Source organism: Bombus flavifrons, chromosome 11 (genome assembly GCF_040668555.2).
Source record: "Bombus flavifrons isolate JBK064 chromosome 11, iyBomFlav1_principal, whole genome shotgun sequence".
In the NCBI taxonomy this organism is placed as follows: domain Eukaryota; kingdom Metazoa; phylum Arthropoda; class Insecta; order Hymenoptera; family Apidae; genus Bombus; species Bombus flavifrons.
Window position 1 is genome coordinate 8,846,304 of NC_138452.1, and position 20,208 is coordinate 8,866,511.

At 36.1% G+C, this 20,208-nt stretch overlaps 3 protein-coding genes and 1 long non-coding RNA gene across 13 annotated transcripts in view; 1 reads left to right on the top strand and 3 right to left on the bottom strand.

The window, feature by feature from the left end:
* Nucleotides 1-124: 124 nt before the first annotated feature.
* On the bottom strand, nt 125-5,035 carry swm (Zinc finger protein swm). 2 transcript variants are annotated; one of them, XM_069123950.1, is made up of 10 exons: nt 4,826-5,035; nt 3,692-3,810; nt 3,323-3,620; nt 3,077-3,235; nt 2,646-3,004; nt 2,323-2,571; nt 1,735-2,250; nt 851-1,635; nt 507-761; nt 125-328 (listed from the first exon to the last, which is right to left on the bottom strand). In XM_069123950.1, exons 1-10 carry the CDS (start codon nt 4,882-4,884, stop codon nt 248-250), a joined length of 2,880 nt encoding a protein of 959 aa, XP_068980051.1. In that variant the 5' UTR covers nt 4,885-5,035; the 3' UTR covers nt 125-247. The 2 variants fall into 2 exon arrangements, with proteins under 2 accessions (XP_068980051.1, XP_068980050.1); XM_069123949.1 differs by having other exon boundaries at nt 3,077-3,238.
* A 930-nt stretch (nt 5,036-5,965) lies between these two features.
* On the bottom strand, nt 5,966-8,602 carry LOC138185190 (excitatory amino acid transporter 3). The gene is made up of 9 exons (XM_069123956.1): nt 8,046-8,602; nt 7,787-7,964; nt 7,672-7,714; nt 7,504-7,540; nt 7,244-7,427; nt 6,931-7,164; nt 6,656-6,847; nt 6,181-6,315; nt 5,966-6,107 (listed from the first exon to the last, which is right to left on the bottom strand). The coding sequence occupies exons 1-9, from the start codon at nt 8,281-8,283 to the stop codon at nt 5,981-5,983; spliced, it is 1,368 nt and encodes a 455-aa protein (XP_068980057.1). The 5' UTR covers nt 8,284-8,602; the 3' UTR covers nt 5,966-5,980.
* LOC138185194 (uncharacterized) lies at nt 6,134-7,222 on the top strand. Its single transcript, XR_011174548.1, has 2 exons — nt 6,134-6,274; nt 6,631-7,222. It is a non-coding gene; the product is annotated as an uncharacterized LOC138185194 (long non-coding RNA).
* A 142-nt stretch (nt 8,603-8,744) lies between the features above and the next one.
* The window catches only part of LOC138185186 (ankyrin repeat domain-containing protein 50), a 205,807-nt gene continuing 194,343 nt past the window's right edge, over nt 8,745-20,208 (bottom strand). For 3 of the 9 annotated variants that reach the window (XM_069123942.1, XM_069123941.1, XM_069123940.1), the window contains 15 exons: nt 18,182-19,071; nt 17,411-17,944; nt 16,463-17,237; nt 15,994-16,167; nt 14,653-14,823; nt 14,063-14,374; nt 13,100-13,421; nt 12,745-12,991; nt 12,481-12,664; nt 12,167-12,410; nt 11,889-12,080; nt 11,542-11,789; nt 10,631-11,169; nt 10,257-10,434; nt 9,300-9,439 (listed from right to left, as the gene is read on the bottom strand). In XM_069123942.1, coding sequence (XP_068980043.1) covers nt 10,263-10,434; nt 10,631-11,169; nt 11,542-11,789; nt 11,889-12,080; nt 12,167-12,410; nt 12,481-12,664; nt 12,745-12,991; nt 13,100-13,421; nt 14,063-14,374; nt 14,653-14,823; nt 15,994-16,167; nt 16,463-17,237; nt 17,411-17,944; nt 18,182-18,507 — 4,440 coding nt within the window. In that variant the 5' untranslated portion in view covers nt 18,508-19,071 and the 3' untranslated portion in view covers nt 9,300-9,439; nt 10,257-10,262. Of the gene's footprint in view, nt 9,440-10,256; nt 10,435-10,626; nt 11,170-11,541; nt 11,790-11,888; nt 12,081-12,166; nt 12,411-12,480; nt 12,665-12,744; nt 12,992-13,099; nt 13,422-14,062; nt 14,375-14,652; nt 14,824-15,993; nt 16,168-16,462; nt 17,238-17,410; nt 17,945-18,181; nt 19,072-20,208 lie in introns of those variants that run through there. The other 6 variants (XM_069123944.1, XM_069123943.1, XM_069123946.1 and 3 more) reach the window with 6 other exon arrangements.

Below are 20,208 nucleotides of genomic sequence, written 5' to 3' on the forward strand. Positions count from 1 at the left end.
GCAAATGTTTTTATAATACCGTTATAATGCGCATGTGTATATATTTAATAATATTAACAAATAGTGTAACACTCATAATAACGTGTATGAGCTCATAACCTGATTTTTTCATGTAAATCATGGCATTTGACGCATTAAACGATAGTGCAGCAATGGCGCAAGTGCTGAGCATATATTGATTCGCCCAGATCATCACACAGTCATTGTAGTTGGTACCAAGTTTTTGTCACGAATAACGCTGACGCTGCTATCGCCGCCAGCTTCGCGACTCACCATCTTCGTCTTCTTCTTCTTCGTTTTCTTCGAGAAGTAATGCCTCAGCGTTACCCTGTTACACAAATACAGGTTTATACCATGTAAAAGATGAACAAAATATTTCGCAATTTTTATTATTTATTCATATGTTAGAAAAAAATTAGGAGATTTTAATAAAAATAAAATGAAATAAAATACAGGTAATTGCGTTTTTAGAAATTACATCGTAATCTGAAATTTTAATAACTCACTTCTAAGTCAATATCTTCATCGGTGGGCGGTGGTGCTTGCTCAGAACGTGAAGAAAGTTGTACAGATGCATTTGCATTTGTACCACCACCGCCACGATGTAGGTGATGTCCAGAGACCCAAGTTATAGACAATAATCTATCCTGAAATGTGCGTCCTTTTACTAAAGCTATCTCAGCTTCTTTTCTTGATTTAAAATTGATTACAATCGAAGGCGTTGCGTCATCTACTATTTGATTCACTATTTCTCCAAATTGCTGAAATACGAATAATACAGATTTTCATTTATATGATCAGACAAAAGTAGAAACATACGCATGTACGAAAAAATAGAATGAAATCCTACTTGAAAATGTGCTAAAACTTCAGCCTTTTCTTCGGTTTCGTAACCAGAGACTAGAAGACTTGTAGGTCTATGATCTACTGAAACATGGGCAAAGCTTCCTCTGCCGCGTCCCCTATATGATAATGCATGACTACCTCGTATAACTCTACTAGATCTTGTACCTCGAGCAGCAGTTGGCCCTGCATTTAAACCTAATGCAGCAGCTTGTGCTCGCAATTCATTTAATCTCTTTTGCAATTCTCCAGCATCTTGTCCTTCCTGTTGCGCGGTCATTAAATCTAATTCTGCGTCTAAGATCTCTTTTTGGGTTTGTTCTCTAGATTTGATTTGCGTTTTGTTACCACCAATTTGGCCGTTCGCAGCCAAATCTTTACGTAAATTATCAATGGATTGTTGCATTGTTTTGATTGTTGCCATAATTGCATCTTTTTGTTCTGGATTCTTTTCAGCTTTGTCAATCAAAGCTCGAATTTCTATTAAATGCTTATCTAATAATTCTTGTTTTCTTTTACGCAAATCAGCAGTTAATTTTAATGCCTCTTTACGTTTCTCTTCCTGTTTTTTCTTTAACGTTTCCTTAGCGGCCAATATTTCTTGTGTCTTTTTTATTGCAAGAACCTTGTCTTCTCGCGTAGGAACAGTGGTGGTTTTTGGCGATGTTGGAACCAAAGTCTGTGAGACTTGTTCTTCGGTTGAACGACGAGTGGGAATATATTCATTTTCTTCAGTTTTTGCTGGCGCAGTTACAGCAGCACCTAACCGTTCTTTGACAGAGGGACGGCATCCTAAATGAAATGGAGCATTGTATTAAATATGGAATTTTTTTATAAAAAAATAATTGGTGAACAAGTCAATGTATGGGAAAAAATATGAATAGTACATACCTGGTGGTACGTTCTCAATAGCACCACCAGCTGCATTGTTGTTAACATTGTTATGCCAAAAAACTTTGATAAATCTATTATTCAACACAGCCTCCGTACTTCTGTATGCAGCCTTTGCTTCAGCTGGTAGCTGGAAGGTAACCAACGCTCCCTCAGGATCTCCGCCGAAATTAACTTGGATATTTACAATTTTACCAAATTTTGAAAAATGATTATTCAACTGGGTTATGTTGTTCAGGCTACGTGGAACTTTTTTTAATTCCAGAGAACAATTAGCTGGATTATGTACCACTCGTTGTTTTGGTCCAAGACGATTAAAATCGAATGCTTGTTTACGTTTTAACGGATTTGTTTGAGTATGTGGTATCTCAGACGAGTTTGTATGTGGAATTACTGGCACACTGATCAGTTCCCGTCGACCCCTCCCATAAATTCCAGGTCCAGGTTGAGGATGTCTACCCCATGGCATTCGCGGCTCCATACTTGGTGCATCTGGATTGTATTCCGCAAAAGCATCTATCAAGATTCACATTACACCATTATTACTACTATGTATTAACATTTTATATATGAATAAAAAATACTTACCCATATCAGAATGATGTTGATTCCTTAAATGCGGAGGAGGTAAACTTGCGAGAGGGAGGTGTTGTGGTGGAGCATTTCCATTAGGTCCTGGGGGTGGTTCTGGTACTGCTGTTACAGGTACTGTTCCTGGTGCTTGAGCACTATGTGGGCCAAAGGTCAGAACACGACTTAGAGCTACATCTTCTAATACAACAGGATCTGTACCATGATCATATGGACAGAGATCACCCCTCATACAGTAACCTTTTTCTGTGAATATTAATTATTTATTACACAAAATTCCCTAGATTCTTCTTTGAAATCTCTTGATGATAAATACAAACCATCAAAATCCCTGCACCTCCTCTTGGCTTGAAAACCTGGTTGGTTATTTGGAACACTAGAAGCGACGGCAACGACGCTTTGAATTGATTGACTAGTAGTCGACAACCTCATGTCTACATCACCATGATTGCTATCCTGTGTTGGAGTACCTCCACCAGGACTTCCGTCAATTCTTTCTGTTCTATCCACTTCCATCCTTTCAGTGCGATCTATCTTTTTACGATCTAATGATCTTGATCGGGATCTAGATCTAAGTGGTGTCGGAGATCTATTTCTAAATCGTGCTCTATGATCGCGATTATCAGGACCATCTCGTATTCTTGGGCGTATTGGTGATGTGCTACGACTTCTGCTCCGTCTATAAAATAAATCAAATATTGTAAAAAAAGAATTCAAATATCTTATTAGTTGAAATAAATTTTGTATAGACCTTCTGTCATGTCGCCGTGTATTTGGTGGCGATTCGTTTCTCCATGGCCGACTCCTGTCGCGTTCTCGATCACGACGAATATGTTCCCTGCTTCTTGATCTACGTCTATCTCTCTCCCATGAGCGCGAACGTGACCTTGTTCGGGACCTCATCCGACCGCTTCTGAAATATGTATAGATCATACTCCAAAAAATTGTATTACACACAACTTGTAAGATTTTTTAACAATTTGAAAAAAAAACTCACCGACTCCTAGAACGTTTTTCCTTCTCTTTGTCAACTTTATCAGAGTCTGATTTTCTAGTTTCACGTTTACCTATTGCCATAGGTGCAGATCCATTCATTTGAAGTGGAGCAGGGGGATTTGTATTTATAGAAGCAATTGCAATTGTACTTTCAGTTACTTTATCTGTAGTTAATGCTGGTGGTGGTGGATTTACACCTGGTGGTGTCCCACCACCATCTGGATCACTTTTTGGAGGTGGAAGTACATATTCTTGAGTCTCTAATGTTTTAAATAACAATTCCACAAAATTTTTTGTTTCTGTAAAGAAAAGATATCATAATACAAAATAAATTTTCCAACACTGTTTGAACATTAAAATATGAACATACCTTGCTGCAAAAATACATCGAGCTGTTCAACCATTCCACCTCGCAACTCTTCCAGTGTTTTGTCCTTCTTAACGAGAGCATATACATATTTTGCTAATGCAGCAGGATCTGCATCACAACTGTAAGGTTATATTAATATTAATGTTTTGGAATAAATAATTGTAAAATAATTATGTCTATTATATGATAGATACATAAAAAATTATAAATTAATATATATTAAATTATACAAAAATTATGTAACAACTAAGTTTATATTTAAAATCTTATATCACATATATAATAAATAATTATGGAACATAATAATGTAATAAGCCATGCAGTAAAATTTTATTTTGTCAGTTATGATATGTTGCAATAGAAACCTGTTTACAGGTTATAAAATGCAAAACAAAAGGTTAAACTTTATTAAATCAATAAATTACAAATGAATAAATGAAGTTAGTTACATGTTTGCAATTAACTAATTATATATCAATGAAAGAATTATTTTAAGTAATATAAAAGATCTAATTCAATATATATGTATGATTTAAATTTTAACATATTTAGAAATGTGTCTTTAACTAAAGTATCTTCTATTTTAGATGTAATAATATATAATTACTAGGATGTTTATAATAAAAATCATATATAAAATAAAAAGGTATTTCGAATATTGATCCCTTTCCATAGGGTAAACGATGTTTTAAATAAGCATTACTGTCAACAAATTGTTATGAAATAAGTAATTGCTTAAGTTGTTTATGTGGGAAGATTAGCAAATAAAAAGTGTGTTCTTATTGGTATATTTGAATAAAACACATATAAAATATGTGTTGCGGGTTAAAATGCAACATAATTGAACAAACTACGTTCAATTATTCGAAATGCGTTCGCTGCAAAATAGATACAATATAGTCGTGAGAATGGGGCATATCATTACTCAATTGATTATTATTAAAAACATGATAAATTTGACGGAGGATCGCTAGTCGAAATGATCTATCAACAATCATTCAGAAGCAGGCAGCAGTAATACATGTAAATATAATTCTGCATAGGGTGTAAAGCATAGCACATGTACGGCCATTTACAACATCAAATGCGTACACATACACCTAAAACTGTACTCGGACAAGCTGGCCTACTTACAGTGGCTCCAAGACGGCAGTGAGCCACGCCTTGAATTGATCCGGATTCTCTATTATCATTTTCAGTAAATACGCAACGAAAATCACATGGAACTTTCCAAAGACACACGTTAATTACACAATTTCTGGGCGGGAATAAGTACTCTCCTAAGTAAAGACAGTCGCCATTCTGAAATCTCTCTCCCTATACATGCAATGTTCACATAGATAGACTTTTCACATCTAGAAAATGTCACGGGAATCGCTGCAGCAGTATGTTAAGTAGGTTAGGTTCGCTCGCTAGTTTATTAGCATAGAGTATATTGTACATAGTTGTGTTTGCAGTGTTCCAAAACGTCTTCGTTTTTGTGGATTTTTGATACATTTAAGAATACCTATACCTTGTTCAATTAGTCGAATTTGGAAAAGTATAACTGATTTTAGTTAATAGTTGATTACTATTGGATTATAATTTTCAGATGATAGCTTTATATTATTGTAGAAAATGTTTAAATTGAGCTACTAATCCTGATAAATAATTCTTTAAATAACAGTACAAATATTTATTCAACTTAGTTTGAGGTTAATGAGTTTAATGTTCGAAAAAATAATTGTCTATTTGATAGTAGATTTCATCTTGTTTCCTCTAGATTTTGATCACGTGGTTTTATTTATTTATTTATCTTGGCTCGACTCGTTAGTAAGAGCACATTTAAATTCAATATACTTCACGTTGATAAAATGTAATTTTTAAAGCTAGTAATTCTTATCGTATATTAAAAAAGTGAAAAAGACATAGTTGTAAAATATTCTTAATTGAAACCATGAAGATCATTGCAAATAACTATCCAACATTGTCAACACAAATTACTAACACATTACTAGACTAGTGAAATTCTTAAAATCCTTAAATTCGTAAAATTTAAATTTCTTTCGATGAATACTTTATCACTTATGTATGTAATGCAAATTTAAAAAATTGATTTAAATCATGGGAAAACATATCGAATATCTTTATAAAACTTGAAGAAAAATAAAAGAGGGCCTTTTAATTTTACATTTACAGTATACAAACATTATTTTGTTTATAAATGAGTATATTTTTAATAACGTTTAATATTATTTTTTACATTTCAAATATTTCAATAATTTTTGATTTACTTAAAATTTCAACCTATTACGCGGAAGTATATAATCCTATTTCCTCTGGTATAGAATTTTGTTTACTTTTTTTATAATGATGACTTATTATGCCAGCCCCTAATGCATCTGCTATGATGTTTAAAGTGGTTCTAAAACGGTCTCTAAACATAAATTGTGATTATTAATATTTTAATGAATGTTTAAAATCGTATAAATACATCGTTGGATGCTTACACGAACCAATCAATGGCGATAATTAATGAAACATCTTCTACTGGAACTCCCACGGAATTTAATACCATTATTAACATTACATAACCACCACTAGGTAAGCCGGCAGCACCAATACACGACAAAGTACATGTTATACTGTAAATTTTCCAATATTATTGTATTATTATTACTACGGATTTTTATGCAAATTTATATTTTTATAATTGCAGTTAAAAGAATTAAACCTATGTAGAGAATTCATTTACTTCCTAAATATTATAATAAGCACCTTCAAATATTTCACATATTTTTACATATTATATCCATTCTCTACATGTTTGTACCTTTAGATTTTCTATAAATGTAATTCACAATTTTATAAACACAATTCAATAAATAAAAATTCATAGTCTAATTATTATTTTTCATTATGTTTATGAAAGTTGTTTATTAATTCATAAATTTATATAGGAAGGTTGTTTATCTTTATACAAACCAGATTATTATGATCTTGAACAATGAAAATTGTAATCCATGCAATTGAATTATAAAAATTGCACCAATGCTTTCATATAATGCTATACCATCCATATTTATGGTAGCTCCAATTGGTACAATAAAATTAGATATTTTAGAAGGTATTCCAATGCGTTCCAAGCATGATATTGTTACTGGAACTGTAGCTGTGCTGAAATATAAATATAAAGTATATAATATAATAATTTTATTAACAAGCAATAAATTAACAATATATTGTTTTAGTTTAAATACCTTGATGATGTACCAAATGCTGTAGCAAAAGCTGGTCCAAGTTTAACTATGATGTTGTATGGAGATTGACGAGTACATATAAAATACACTAGAGGAAGTAATATTAAACCTTGTATAAGCAAACCACTAAAGACAGTTAAAATATAAATTCCAAGCCTTTTTATTAAACTGTTAAAGTCTTCTACTTCAAGAATTTTTGCAGAAATAAGAAATAGCGCACTTATTGGTACTAGCCTGTATAAAATGGATATGTTTGCATGTAATAAAAGTTAATGATTTCTTTTTTATTGTATTTAGCATTTAGTAATTTTACATTATTGCCCAACTCATGATCTTCATCATTGCATCTGATAAAGATAGAAAAAAGTTTATTAAAGGTTCTCCTTTTGCACCTATATCTCCAATTGCTAATCCCAAGACTAAACTAAAAACTACTAATCCTAATACATCTGTTCCTGGTACATTCATATGATCTATTTTCCATTCATCAATTGGTACTAAAAGATAGAAATCAAATTTTAATTTAACTTTTATAAACTCAATTTGTCCCTTTCTTATGTTGCTATAACATACCTGATTCATTCTTTGATTTTTGTAATACAGTTTGATACTGAAATAGTGTTTTATTTATTTTTGTTGTTGTTCAAATTAAGTTGTTGTATTAAGTTGTAATTTGTTTTAATTAAATTGATCATAATAATGGCTACACATGAAAGATAGAAACTTATAAAATTTTATTACCTGGAATAAGGTTGCACTCACTATGTTTTCTGGGATAAAATTTCTGTAATATAAATAAAGAAAATAGATTGAATAAATAAAAACAAGAAACAAATTAATATTATACATGAACTACCGAAATAGATCTAAAATTGTGTCCACTGTTATTGAATATCTGGTTGTATTTTGTGTTATGATGTTTTTATCTTTAAGTAAATCACCAGGTCTTATTGTTTGAACTAGTATAACACTTAATATTATTCCAAGTGATGTTGTCGTTGTATAGTAATATAATGCCATTGTTCCAATGCGACCTATGCATTTTAGAATTTTAAGATTTGTAATAAGAAATTCTTGTTTAACAGTGATGACAATGTAAGTTGCTTTATACTTACCTGATTTTTTCAAGTTGCAAGTAGCACTCACTATACTGGATGTTATAAGAGGCAATATTAAACAATTTACAATTCTCATGAATAGTTCTCCAGGAAACTTTAGATACATTACATTTCTTTTGGTCCATGGTTGAAGAGTAAAAGTTTTAAGAATGAGTCCTAATGAAATTCCAGCACATACACCAATAATTGTCCATAATATTATCTTCTGTCTCAGTACTTCTTTTAATATATTCATTATATATCAATTTACCAATATTTGTCACTAAATTATTGTGATTTAGTATAGAGGAACTTGTATTTTGTATTAAAAACTATTAAATTATTTTTTTACATAAATATTAATAACGCAAAATCAGAGAGAATTTTGTATGTATAAGAGATAAGGATTCTTATCTAATGTAATGATACAAGAAAATTTTTTCTTTGTTATAGAATTTTCAGAAAAAATAACTTTTTATGAAACTTACTGTTTTATCTAAAGTGTTGAGGATATGGATGAAGCACTACTTAAAAATAGGGAACATTACCTTGAGAAAGATATCTTATGACAGAGATATATTTATGACCCTTTTACAATCATAATACAATATAAGAGATAGTTGTACTTTTATCTTACAACTATACTCTTTATATGGTTCTGTTTCAAATTAGTTTGTTGAAAAAATAGCCTTATAACATAAATAAATAAAGGACTAATATTGATATTTTACTTTTTATTTATTTTGCATCTATTACAATATAATAAATATGATCGTGCACAGTACATGAAGAATGTGTATTTACACACGTTTTTATTAATTTTCAGGCCATAATTTTACGTATTTGTAACTGAGTTCGCATTATAATGATATATTTTTTCTTAAATCGCTCAATATAATTTATACATATCTTTACAATTCTGCATAATCCACATCACATTATGCATTTCATTTGCACCCAGTCTTCTGAAGAAAAAAAATCTCATATTATGTCGTCCTCTCCCATCAAAGTCATGACTATTAATCCTTAAAGATTTCAATAATTAATTCATTTTTTATTTCTTTCGTTTATATGAAGTATTAGTGAGATCAGTAAAGAATTTTATTAACGTTACATTTATACAAAGTCATGTTTCGTAAAGTTTACATATCTAGATCTACATATTTCTCTATACTGTTTAATATTTGGTTTTTTTTTTGTATTACGCAATTTTCATCTTCTTTCTTTTTTATTCAACAGCAATTCTTATAAATCATATTCTTTTTCGTTTACTTTTTCATATGAGGTAATTTGATTTTGCTCAAATAAAAAGAGAAGAATTTGTTTATTGACTTCCGCTTTTTGGTGATTACGATTCGCCAGCCGCAATAACGGATTCCGGTGTCCTGCTGAGGTGTTTCTGACAACACAACCTACATCACAAAAAATTAAGGTTTTGATTAGTCCTTTGTCTTTGTTTTTTTGCTTTATTGTTAATTATTACGTAAATAATAAACTCGACACGACACACTTAAACGTAGATTAGTGAGATGGTTATTCTGAAAAGATTAAAACATTAAAACTCTTTAAATTTCATGTTTTGCTAAATTTCTAATCTTATCGTAAAATCTAATGTTATATATGTATAGTTATTTCTGATCATGCAAAATATTTATAAGTTACGATTTAGTAGAAAAGGAATACAAAAATCTACTGATACCACTTCCAAAACTGAACACTGTAATTACAGTGCATAAGGATCAGCTACTTCTATTTTCTTATAAATTGAATATATATATATATATATATATATATATATATATATATATATATATATATGTATGTATGTACGTATGTATGTATGTATGTCATTCAAGTACTGTAATATTAAACAAAAAAAGAGAAAAAAGAAAAAAAAAGAAGGAACTTAAAAATTTATCATTCAATAATTTTCAAATTAAAACTGAATTAAACAAAAACTTCAAGGGATGAAAATATTTAAATTCTAATACTAAAGTGTACGATTGAATGGCAATTGTAAGTATGTATATTTGTAAAGCATAATAATGCAGTGCATTGTAAAGAAAAATACAATTAAATACAATGCTGTAAACATTTGTACAATTTCATACGAATCAAACGTTTCTTTAAGTGTTTGGTGATTTATTGTCTTTTACAATCATTCAAAATACGTTGTATTTGTATCATAGACATTTTTTATGATCCTCAAAAGTGAAACTGTGTCAATACCTGTCCCTACAAAGGTGTTTCCTTTCGTGCCTCGGCCTTCCACTGAAATCCATTAACTCGTGTTGTGATAGGCTTATTTCTATTAGTTGCATTTTCAATTCCATTTCTAACACCTGCTACTAGTCTCATGGCTGGGTTGGAAACCAAGCCATTGCGCTTTGGTTTTGCATTGCTTGCACTGTAATAAAAAAATCAGTCCTTTCAAAAAATGTCTTTCATGCTTAATCTCTAATATAGTCTATTAGAAAAGTCGCTCCAATATGTTTTAGAAACAATTCACAACCAATTAACCATTATTAGTGGTTTATATTTAGGACACAATGTGGAGGAAGTTTCTTTAACATTTTTATTATATTATTGAAACGCAATCTTACCTGGCAGGTGTATGGTCAGAGGTATGTTTCACGCTTCTGCCAACACCAGCGCCACTGTTTCCCAATATTATCCTCATATGAGTGTCCCTAGTGAAATGAGTATCGGCCGAGTTTCTTTTCTCGTCAAGACCATTTTTCTTGTCCTTCGTTACGCTTAAACCTAACATTTCGTTTGTTAATTCAAACGGTTTGCTAATGTCGTTTTTATCGATGATCTCTGTTTTTATGTTGATCGGTTCGTAAATGGCTGACGTGTGATTGTATCCTCCGATCTGCGCTTTGTATGGTATATTCTGGTTTCCAGTCAACAACGATACTCCGAGCTGACTCTGTATCACGTTTGCAGCGGTCTGGGCACTAGGTGGACTCGTATTCGTCGGCGAGTAGGGTATCAGGCTGTCGCTTAACGGCGAATGAGGCGGCGAAGCGTAGATAGGACTCTGCGGTTCGCTTTTCAGAGGTGACAAAAGTTTGCTGAGCGGACGACTCTTCGCTCCCCTCGAGCATTGTTGCAGTTGTTGCGTGAAAGATAATGGTGTCTAAAATTATAGCAGTCAGATAACGCGTGGTTCCTCATAGGAATCAAATTCGTAGCGTGTATAGATCGAGTTGGCCTCTAACGTTTGCATAAAAATCAATCGAATGTACGTTTTAAATGTGCATCAGGTTGTTCGAGAGAGTTAGTAGATTGCATTTAAACAAAATCTTCGTACGAAGAGTGGCATTGTATAAATAACGATCTGTACACGGGTGCATGAAAACAGAATAAACAAAACATGCAGCCAGAAAGAGATGATGGAACGTGACGGATGAGAGCCGATTGGAAGTGGTATCGGAGAGCTCGAACTGGCTCCTCAAGTTACACAAAAGAGTTAATCGGGAAAGCATTAGAAACAACAATTGTTACCTACTTTTATTACCTGATTCACCATCGAGTTCTGGTTGAATTTCCCTTGATCGCTCTTTGTGCTACCAGTCAAGTTGCTGCTGGATTTGCTGTTGCTGGAATTGTTGCCTAAGGACACGCAGCTTCTTCTTTTCGTCGAATCAGGTGACTCTGCTGGACTGTATTGCGTCGACAGAGGATTCAAGATTGCAGACGATGGTTTCGTTTCAGCTGTGGAGTTTGATGTCACCGAAGTAGCGCTACTACTTCCACCTGCATTATATATGCATTGTAATAAAGTAATAAATAATATACATAATTATGGACATGACGAAAAATTACGCATTGGAGAATTATGAGAAATAGACGAACCTCCGTTGATACCAGGCCTCAGACTTCGTTGATTAGCCGAATGTTCCTCGAGTAGCCTGACCACGGTGTCATGGCCACTTTTGGCAGCAACCTTGATAGCGTTTCGGCCACAATGATCAGAATGACTGGGATCAGCACCGTGATTTAAGAGTGCTCGTACGCAGTGCTCATGACCCTCTTGTGCGGCGATACCTAATGAATGTTGACCAGTTTAATTACTTTCTTATATAAATACAACAATGCTGATAGTCAAGTATGTGAGAAAAAAGTCATGTTACTGATCAAACTTTGGTCATTATCAGTACCCAGAGCTGTTGCGCCTTGGTTGCAAGTATGATCAGGGGTTGCTCCATGTTCTAGAAGCAGCCTGACAATGGCTGCGTGACCCTGCCAGGCAGCAGAGTGTAAAGGAGTTCTATTTTCATTGTCACAGGCGTTTACGCTCGCACTGCCTTCTGTTAGCAACAAAGCTACCATTTCGACGTGTCCTTGCCAAGCACTCACATGCAAAGGTGTTCGACCCTGGAAAATCACATTAAATTTACAAACATAATCAAAGCAACTAAAGAGATACAAGAATTCTTATACTTACTTCTGAGTCTCTACTTTCCACGTCAGCTCGCGCATGCTCCAGCAAGAATCGCGCCATCGCCAGTCTGTTCTCCAGAGCAAGGATATAAAGAGTGCTTCTTCCATCGGCATCTTTCGCATTAACGTCTGCATTGTGACTCAATAGTACCCTGACGGTGTCATAATGTCCCTCCAAAGCTGCGAGTCTGCAATTGACACAATGAAGATATTTTATAAAATGAAACAGATAGAGGATTTAGCTAAGATATCGTTATTACTAAATTACCTTAGAGCCGTCTTTCCATCGTGAGCGTGTTGATCGATCGGTGCTCTATGTTGTTCCAGGAGTCTCTCAACTAACGCAGCGTGTCCTTCTTGCGCGGCTAGCATCAGAGCGCCTTTCCCATCGTTGTCAGTTTCGTCAATTTTGGCTCCAGCTTCCAGTAATGCTTCGCAAACATCGATATGCCCTTCGAATGCCGCATAATGTAATGGTGTCCATCCTGAATTGTCCCTGTGTTGCTCGTCCAAGCCTAAAATATCGAAGATTCATGTTGCAAGTTATCTCCAAAAATAATTCAGAGGACTAAATGCTGAATTAAGATAAAAATAATCGGGAGGAAAGGGAAGGTATTTTATACCTCTATCCAATAATTGTTTCACTACATCAGTGCCGCCTTGAGCAGCAGCAACGCTCAAAACGGTCCTGCCCTCGTTATCAATGCTGTCAACGTAACATCCCCAGAATAAGAGAAGAGCGACCACTGATCCATGACCCATGCTGGCAGCTGCCCACAAAGGTGTGCGCCCCGTAGCATCGCAATGATCCACATCTGCCTCGTATTCCAATAACAACTCGCAAACGTCTCTGTGTCCCTCGAACGCGGCCACTAACAATGGTGTCATGCCATCCTTATCCTGGTGATCGACTGCAGCTCCTCTCTCCAAGAGGATCGTAACCACCTGTGACACAAGATCATATATTCGTTTATATACGTATACCGAGATCTCACAAATAAATAACTTCGCGTAATTTCATTAATACGAAATTTAAAGTTTTCATGCTTCAACTGACTGTTACTTGTGCATTTTAGTGCTGAGCGTTACTAGGATCTCTTAATAGGAATTTTAGATCTCTCTTTTTATCACCCTATATATATATATATAGTGTATAAAGATCATCACAAAACGTTAAAAGCCTTTCAGTTCGCGGGGGATGGGATTGGACATAAAAATTCGAATGCAGTGAGCTTAAAGACATCAGCACTAAAATGATTAAGGATTTCTAATGTCAGCTAGTGTCTGCATAAAATCAATCGATTAATCAGATCGCGTTTACGATCTTCTTAAACGTTAACTACCTTATACAATACTAAAAAAAAAAAAAAAAAGAACAAAGAACAATAGTGTGATACGATAATGGAATGATATCAAACAAACTAAAATTTCGTTGTTAGTACGTATGAAAAGAAACAGTATTCGTGTTCCAGCAGTGTTCTGTGCAACGATAGATCTTGCAAGTATCTCGTTCTTGCTTGTCCCATAACATCATTGCCTTTCTTTATCTTTCGACAGCCGTGAAAACGAGGGGAACGGAAACTAACTTTTGCATAGCCATGATTGGAGGGTACACATAGGGCAGCTACGCTGAGGGCAGTCCTTCCGTCGTTATCAGCGTGATCGATCTCCGCGCCGAAGTCTAGAAGGTGTTCGACGATCTCGCTGTGACCCATGTAGGCAGCGGCAATTAAGGCGGTTCTACCCTCGTCATCGGTTCTGTTGACGTCGGCGCCGTGCTGCAGAAGCGCTTTAACGATGTCCTCGTGGCCACCCCATGCGGCTGCTCTGAGCGCGGTTCGTTGATCCCAATCGGCGCAATCCACCATTGCCCCGTGCTCCAGCAGCATTTCGACTACCTATATTTTTATTTCACCGTTTATATTCCTCCACTGACTTCCCCCTTTTATTATCATACTTCAGTACTTGCAATCCTCATTAAGATATTCAGATATATTAATCGACTGTTACTGTGTATTATTTGACTGTTAACTCGTGTTGCAATCAAATGTTATTTCGTCTGTTAAACGTGTATCAACAACGACTATATTCTCGATTGTATGCAAGGATGATGATGACATTGTTAAGGATAGATGATTCGATGTCTCGAGTTCTGTTGTTTTGTTCTAACGATTACCTGAGTATGTCCACCCCAGGCAGCAGCTCTCAGGGCTGTCCATCCGTCGCAGTCAGCGTGATCCGCACAGGCCCCTGAAGCCAGCAAAACTCGTACTACGTCTGTATAACCGTGTCTCGCTGCCAGATTTAAGGGTGTTTGACCGTGACGATCGGTGGCTTCCAGTTTTGCCTGCGCGATTAGAAAATATGCAACATGTAACATGGTATTAAACACGGTTTGCTAATCTGTGGAATTTTCGGATTTGCGATTCTTTCGTGGCTGGGAAATGTTTTTTATTATTTTCACTCTATTAATTAAATACATATTAAGTTGGTAAGCTTTATTAAAAAAATGTTTATATAGAAGCCTGTGGTTATTACTTTTTATTATAGATTCTTAGCACTAATTATAAATATAAATTAAAAAATTATATACCTGAAAATTTATTTTATTTATCTTATTAAATACTTTCTTGTGTAGGAGGAGGGCGATAATCTCATTATCATAAAAAAGTATCGCAACTCAAAAAGTGTAGGGAAACACCGGTATAAAGGGTTTTAATTTATGTGAATCTACTTTTCTACAGAGTGACTGTCAACATTTTTCAAACTATATACCAATTTTGGTTCATATAATGCGTTAATAAAAATTGTATTTTATGAGCCCAGGTACAAACTGTGTTTTCCTTTATTTTCAGAAAGTCGTTATTTCAACAATATAATGAGATTACACCGTAGTTAGAAACTTTTGACAAGCGTTGTATTTATGATAATTGCTGCAACTAATAAGGGAAGATCGTAAACCGGTACAGTTGCGGTTAATGCTTTATGATTCGTTTATGCTTCTTCCTTATTACATTGTAAGCTTGGTTTCCCTTAAATACTGCTCTTTATGATGTCCACTTACAATTATTACGGTATAAATGCTAGTATACATACGTTAGGGAAGTCAATATAATTGTCAAACATGATTAATTATTAATTATATATTATAAAATGCTTATCCAATTTCATATTATTATGCGAATGTTACTAAACGGACAAAGATTTCTTTCATCCACTATATATCATAATGATTATTTTATTTTATGCTCGTATATTTGCATATTTATACATTTTTACATTGAAATTACCACAAATGCGTAAATATCCACAGTGTAATTAAAATTTCCATAGAAAATCCATTTGTGTGTTCTAAAATTGTACATACTATGGTTTAGACTGTACAGAATATTAAGAAAATTTTTCTTTTGTAAATATTTTTCTGTAAATTTATAATTCTTCGTTCGGCATGTGAAAAACGCATTGTTGGTATAAATCAAGACGCAGCTTTTTAAAAATGGGAGAGGTTGATCCTTACCTGAGGACATGTCGCCAGAGCCAACTCCAGCAGAGATGCATTACCGTCTGCAGCAAGCGTGTGCAGTACTGTTCGTCCGCAAGAATCAGCTTGATTGATGTCCCCGCTTTCGCCGAGCAGTTCCGTTAATGGCTCGCTGGGAGATTCATCCATAGGGCTTACGTCTTGCGAGACCTGTAACAAACATCACAGTTATACGAATTCTATTTCTGGCTTTAGTCCTTGCGCAATCGCGAATTGCTTTTGTCTATGACATATAAATAAGAAGAAGCTTATCCTAAAACTGTCGTTTAACAAAATTAATAATTTCAAATCGTTGTCCGCTCCTTGTCAGATAAACATCTTCGTTCTATTAATTGCTAGAGTCTAAATTTAATCGACAGATCAATTTACTCAAAGACAACGGCAACAAGTATTCGCTTTTAAAATTTCAGTTTCCCAATAAACGCAAGCTTTCAAAATTAATTACTTGACTAGAAGAGACAGCATCCTTGCTGGCATCGTCCTCGACGACCTTTTCCGAGGGCTTGGCGCCCGCATCGATCAACAGTTTCAACAGCTTCACTTCCTGCCTGGGCCAGAGGATGCACTCTGAGCTGTCCAGGTAGCAATCTTCTATCGGTGCTCCGCTGCCTATCATCCAGAGTACTTGAAGCGTGTGCACGTCCAGGTTACAATTTGTGGTAGCGACGTTCGTTATGGACCGTTGCAGGTGTTGTCCAAGCACGCAGATCTCATCGGCGTTCAATTCCGGTCCGCGAAGGGTGTAATAAGCGGCCAGCATCGCGTGACCTTCCACAGCGGAGCACAAATACTTCTGCGTGCAGTGTTTCACGTCCAGCAACCATTCTGCGAAGCTATGATGGAATAACATCAACGCTCCTGCACGAGAAACAGAGATGACTCTGCGTAGAAGGTGGAGACGTCGATTGAAGTCTTCTATGGTGATGTTGGTGCACGCAGTTTTCACGCATTTGTAGAGTATCTCCTGGGTGATGGGTAGTTTTGCGGCCAAGATCACGTTCAATAGAGGTTGGACTTTGGCAAATTGCTTTCGACTGAAGAGCCTTTGACACAGCCATAGGTAGAGACCGTTCAAGGTGCCTGGTATCTCGCGAACCTCGCGTAGAACGATGAAGTTCTCTGCTACTCCGTCGAGAACTTTTTCTAGATAGAGGAAACAGCCGTTGCTCTTGATGTGCAGCTGGTTCAGCATCTCGGCTGTGTCGCGCGAGATGTGCTGCCTGGATGAATGAAAATTAAATCGTATTTAGCGACTGTAATTACAGGTGTTGGCTTTTAGTTATCAGTTTATACGCTACAAACGACTATGGAAGCTTGGTACTGGAAAGACCAATCAAAAGTTCCAATAATTTCAACAAATACGCGTGTCGATGCGATATCAACAAATACACACCTGAGCGCGTCTTCTTGATCCAACCGTGCCAGGATATACTGTTGGATGTCTCTCACCACCAAGGACTTCCTTAGATCGTCTAAAGGGATCTTCCGGAAGCCGCTGAACATCCGTGAGATGGGTTTGCTCTGACGTCGAGCAGTACAAACCAGAAGTAGCCATTGAGGGAATAGGTGATGATGATTAGCCAATAATTCAGCTATCGTCCTACTGACGTTATCATTCTCTCTTCTCGAGTCTCTGGTGCCAGTTTGAGGAAGATCCAGAGTCTGTCCCTCGTCGATCGAGTCGACTAACAGGAACAGACAACATTTTGGTGGCTCTAACTCCAATAGAGGGAACAGCAGTGCTTTCTTTAAAGCGTCATCGGGATCTCTGTCGAGGACATCCGGTTGCAAAGCGGCTTGTATCTCTGGATCGGTTCGAAGCTTCTCCGCGTAGGCTTCTGCTACCATTTCCCTCGATGTCAATGGCACTGTCGTGGCGTTGCTGGTTGTCGTCGCGCTGCCTGGTATCGGTGAGCTCGAAGACACTCTGCGGAATGTTCAAAGAAAATCATTTGTAAAAATCATCGTTTTAATATAGTAATATTAGATTCATCGTTTGGAATTAATGGAAATTGTGGAATATATTTTCCAACCATGTAAATTCTACCTTTACTTATCTGTATAACTGAGATAATTTTTACCTGATCGAAGCGTAATTCTAGCGTATAATATAAGTATAGTATTGTAAGACTAAGCTACGAATCTCTGTATAACAGTCACTGACCTATGAATCCCATCCGAACCAGGTTGCAGAAGCTGAGCAACCAGAGACCTCACGAATTGGGCTGGTGACAACGAAGCCTCGCTTCTAGCCTGACAAAAGTGCCTGGCTAACAATCTCCTGTTTAAGGATCTCTGATGTCTAGCATTGGCACCAGCCGAAGGCCAGGCTAATTCTGCACTGAACGCGGTCTTTCCACTTCCTGGGCCACCAACGACCAAAACGCCACACGTCTTCGAGGCTGGCCTCTGTTCCAAGCAGTGGGACAGTTTGGTGAACGCCCATTCGCGGCAGAAGAACCGCTTCTTCTCTATCACTGGTGCAGCCATTCTCTTGCAATAATTCTTCCCGTTTATAGTTAGTCGAACGATCGGTAATTAATCTTTCGTTGCACGGTGTTCTTTCAATGGACCTTCTCCGCGAGGTCTACGTTTCTACTAAACACAATTCTGTCGATTTGAAGCAACTTGTGCGTCTAGATAGGAAACAAAGAGAGGCCGTGTCACCGATGAAGTACGTCTTTAGAATTGCCTAGGCTAATTGCGTTGATTTATATCTCGTGTTCAGGTATATAAATTCTTCAGGATACTTCTTCAAACAGCGAACCGAAGAGAATATTACAGTTTTTCTCGTGTTTCGTTGATCGACGATGGTATTTATTTATTTGTCGTGTCCTTAATCGTGGTTCTTGGTGCAGATTGCAAGAGTAATTGAAACAGGTGACAGTTTAGATTGGCTGTGGTGCGCCACTACGGTTCATCTCGCTGTACTCTGACGAGGGAACATTGGTCGGAGCCCCAGGGGGCTCTGAGGCTTCCTCGGCCTCCATTCAGCCTTCTCATCGCCTCGTCGCGGACGAGCACCGCGCTACGTATCGCTGCATTCTACGACACCTGAAACAAAGAAAATGGACACGTGGTTTACGTGGATCTCAAAGTTATTTTACCCATGCATGGTTATTCTATGGTTACTTCGCGTTTCTACGTCTCTTACGTCTCTCTCAATTCGCAAGCTTAAAACTTTTCCGTGTGTTTTTCAAAAGAAGCTTATCGTCCCCGAGGTTACTACCGTCGCTAATTAAAGAGAATTCGATTATTCCCCTCGACACTTGTTTGCATTGGAATTATGTCGTTTCGAGGCGACCCTCGACCTACACCGGAAGTACCATTGCATCTTAATGGATGGCAACGTCTGAATACCGTAGTTCCCTTTTTTCTATTTTTCCGTCTCTTGATTTCTCTTGATTAGATTTAACGTTAAAATTCCAAAAAATTTATTTGATTAGGTTTAATTAAATTGGAAATTTCTTCGTGGATCGAGGCTCCGACAGCTACCACAAAGAAAGGACATATTATTCCCCTTTGTGCTATAATTATCGAAATTACAAGTTAACCACGTACCCACCAAATTGAGAGACTTTTAACGCTGCCATGTAACGATTATTTCGACGCACCGCGTATAATTGATATAATCATTCGATGATTACTACTGTTGGCGCAGAACCGCGAATTTTCAGTCCCATAAATATAATACGAAACATCTTGTTGTTATCACTTTCTCCGCGATAATTCGATTAAGCTTATGAAAGAGCGATTTTCATTTCCATTTATCGTAGTTCGTACGAGTGTAAAAGCGGCCGCGTACAGAAAGTAAATTAGCTCGTGGAAAGAAAAAGGAAACAGCGTCGCAAAAGATCGCATCGTGCGTGCAAAACAGAGGAAAAGTCTCGCCAATTCCAACTGCGAACGCATTGTTCAATTGGAATATCGAAATAATTCACGACATCGTAAATTAAGCGTGTTTTCGCTTCATTCAGAAGCATCCGCCGTTCGAGTTTTCCCAGGGTTCAGTCTCAACAAGCGCAAATACGCGGTGGGTAATAATTAGAAAAGTCAGACGCCGAGGTATCTCCTTCTCATTAGTGGAACTAGTTTGTCATTGGCTCTGCGCGTTTACGTTCGTCTCGAGCGTACTCCCGTAATTTTAACCCACCTGTCTCCCGCCAACAGACAATTATCACGGTCGTTTAA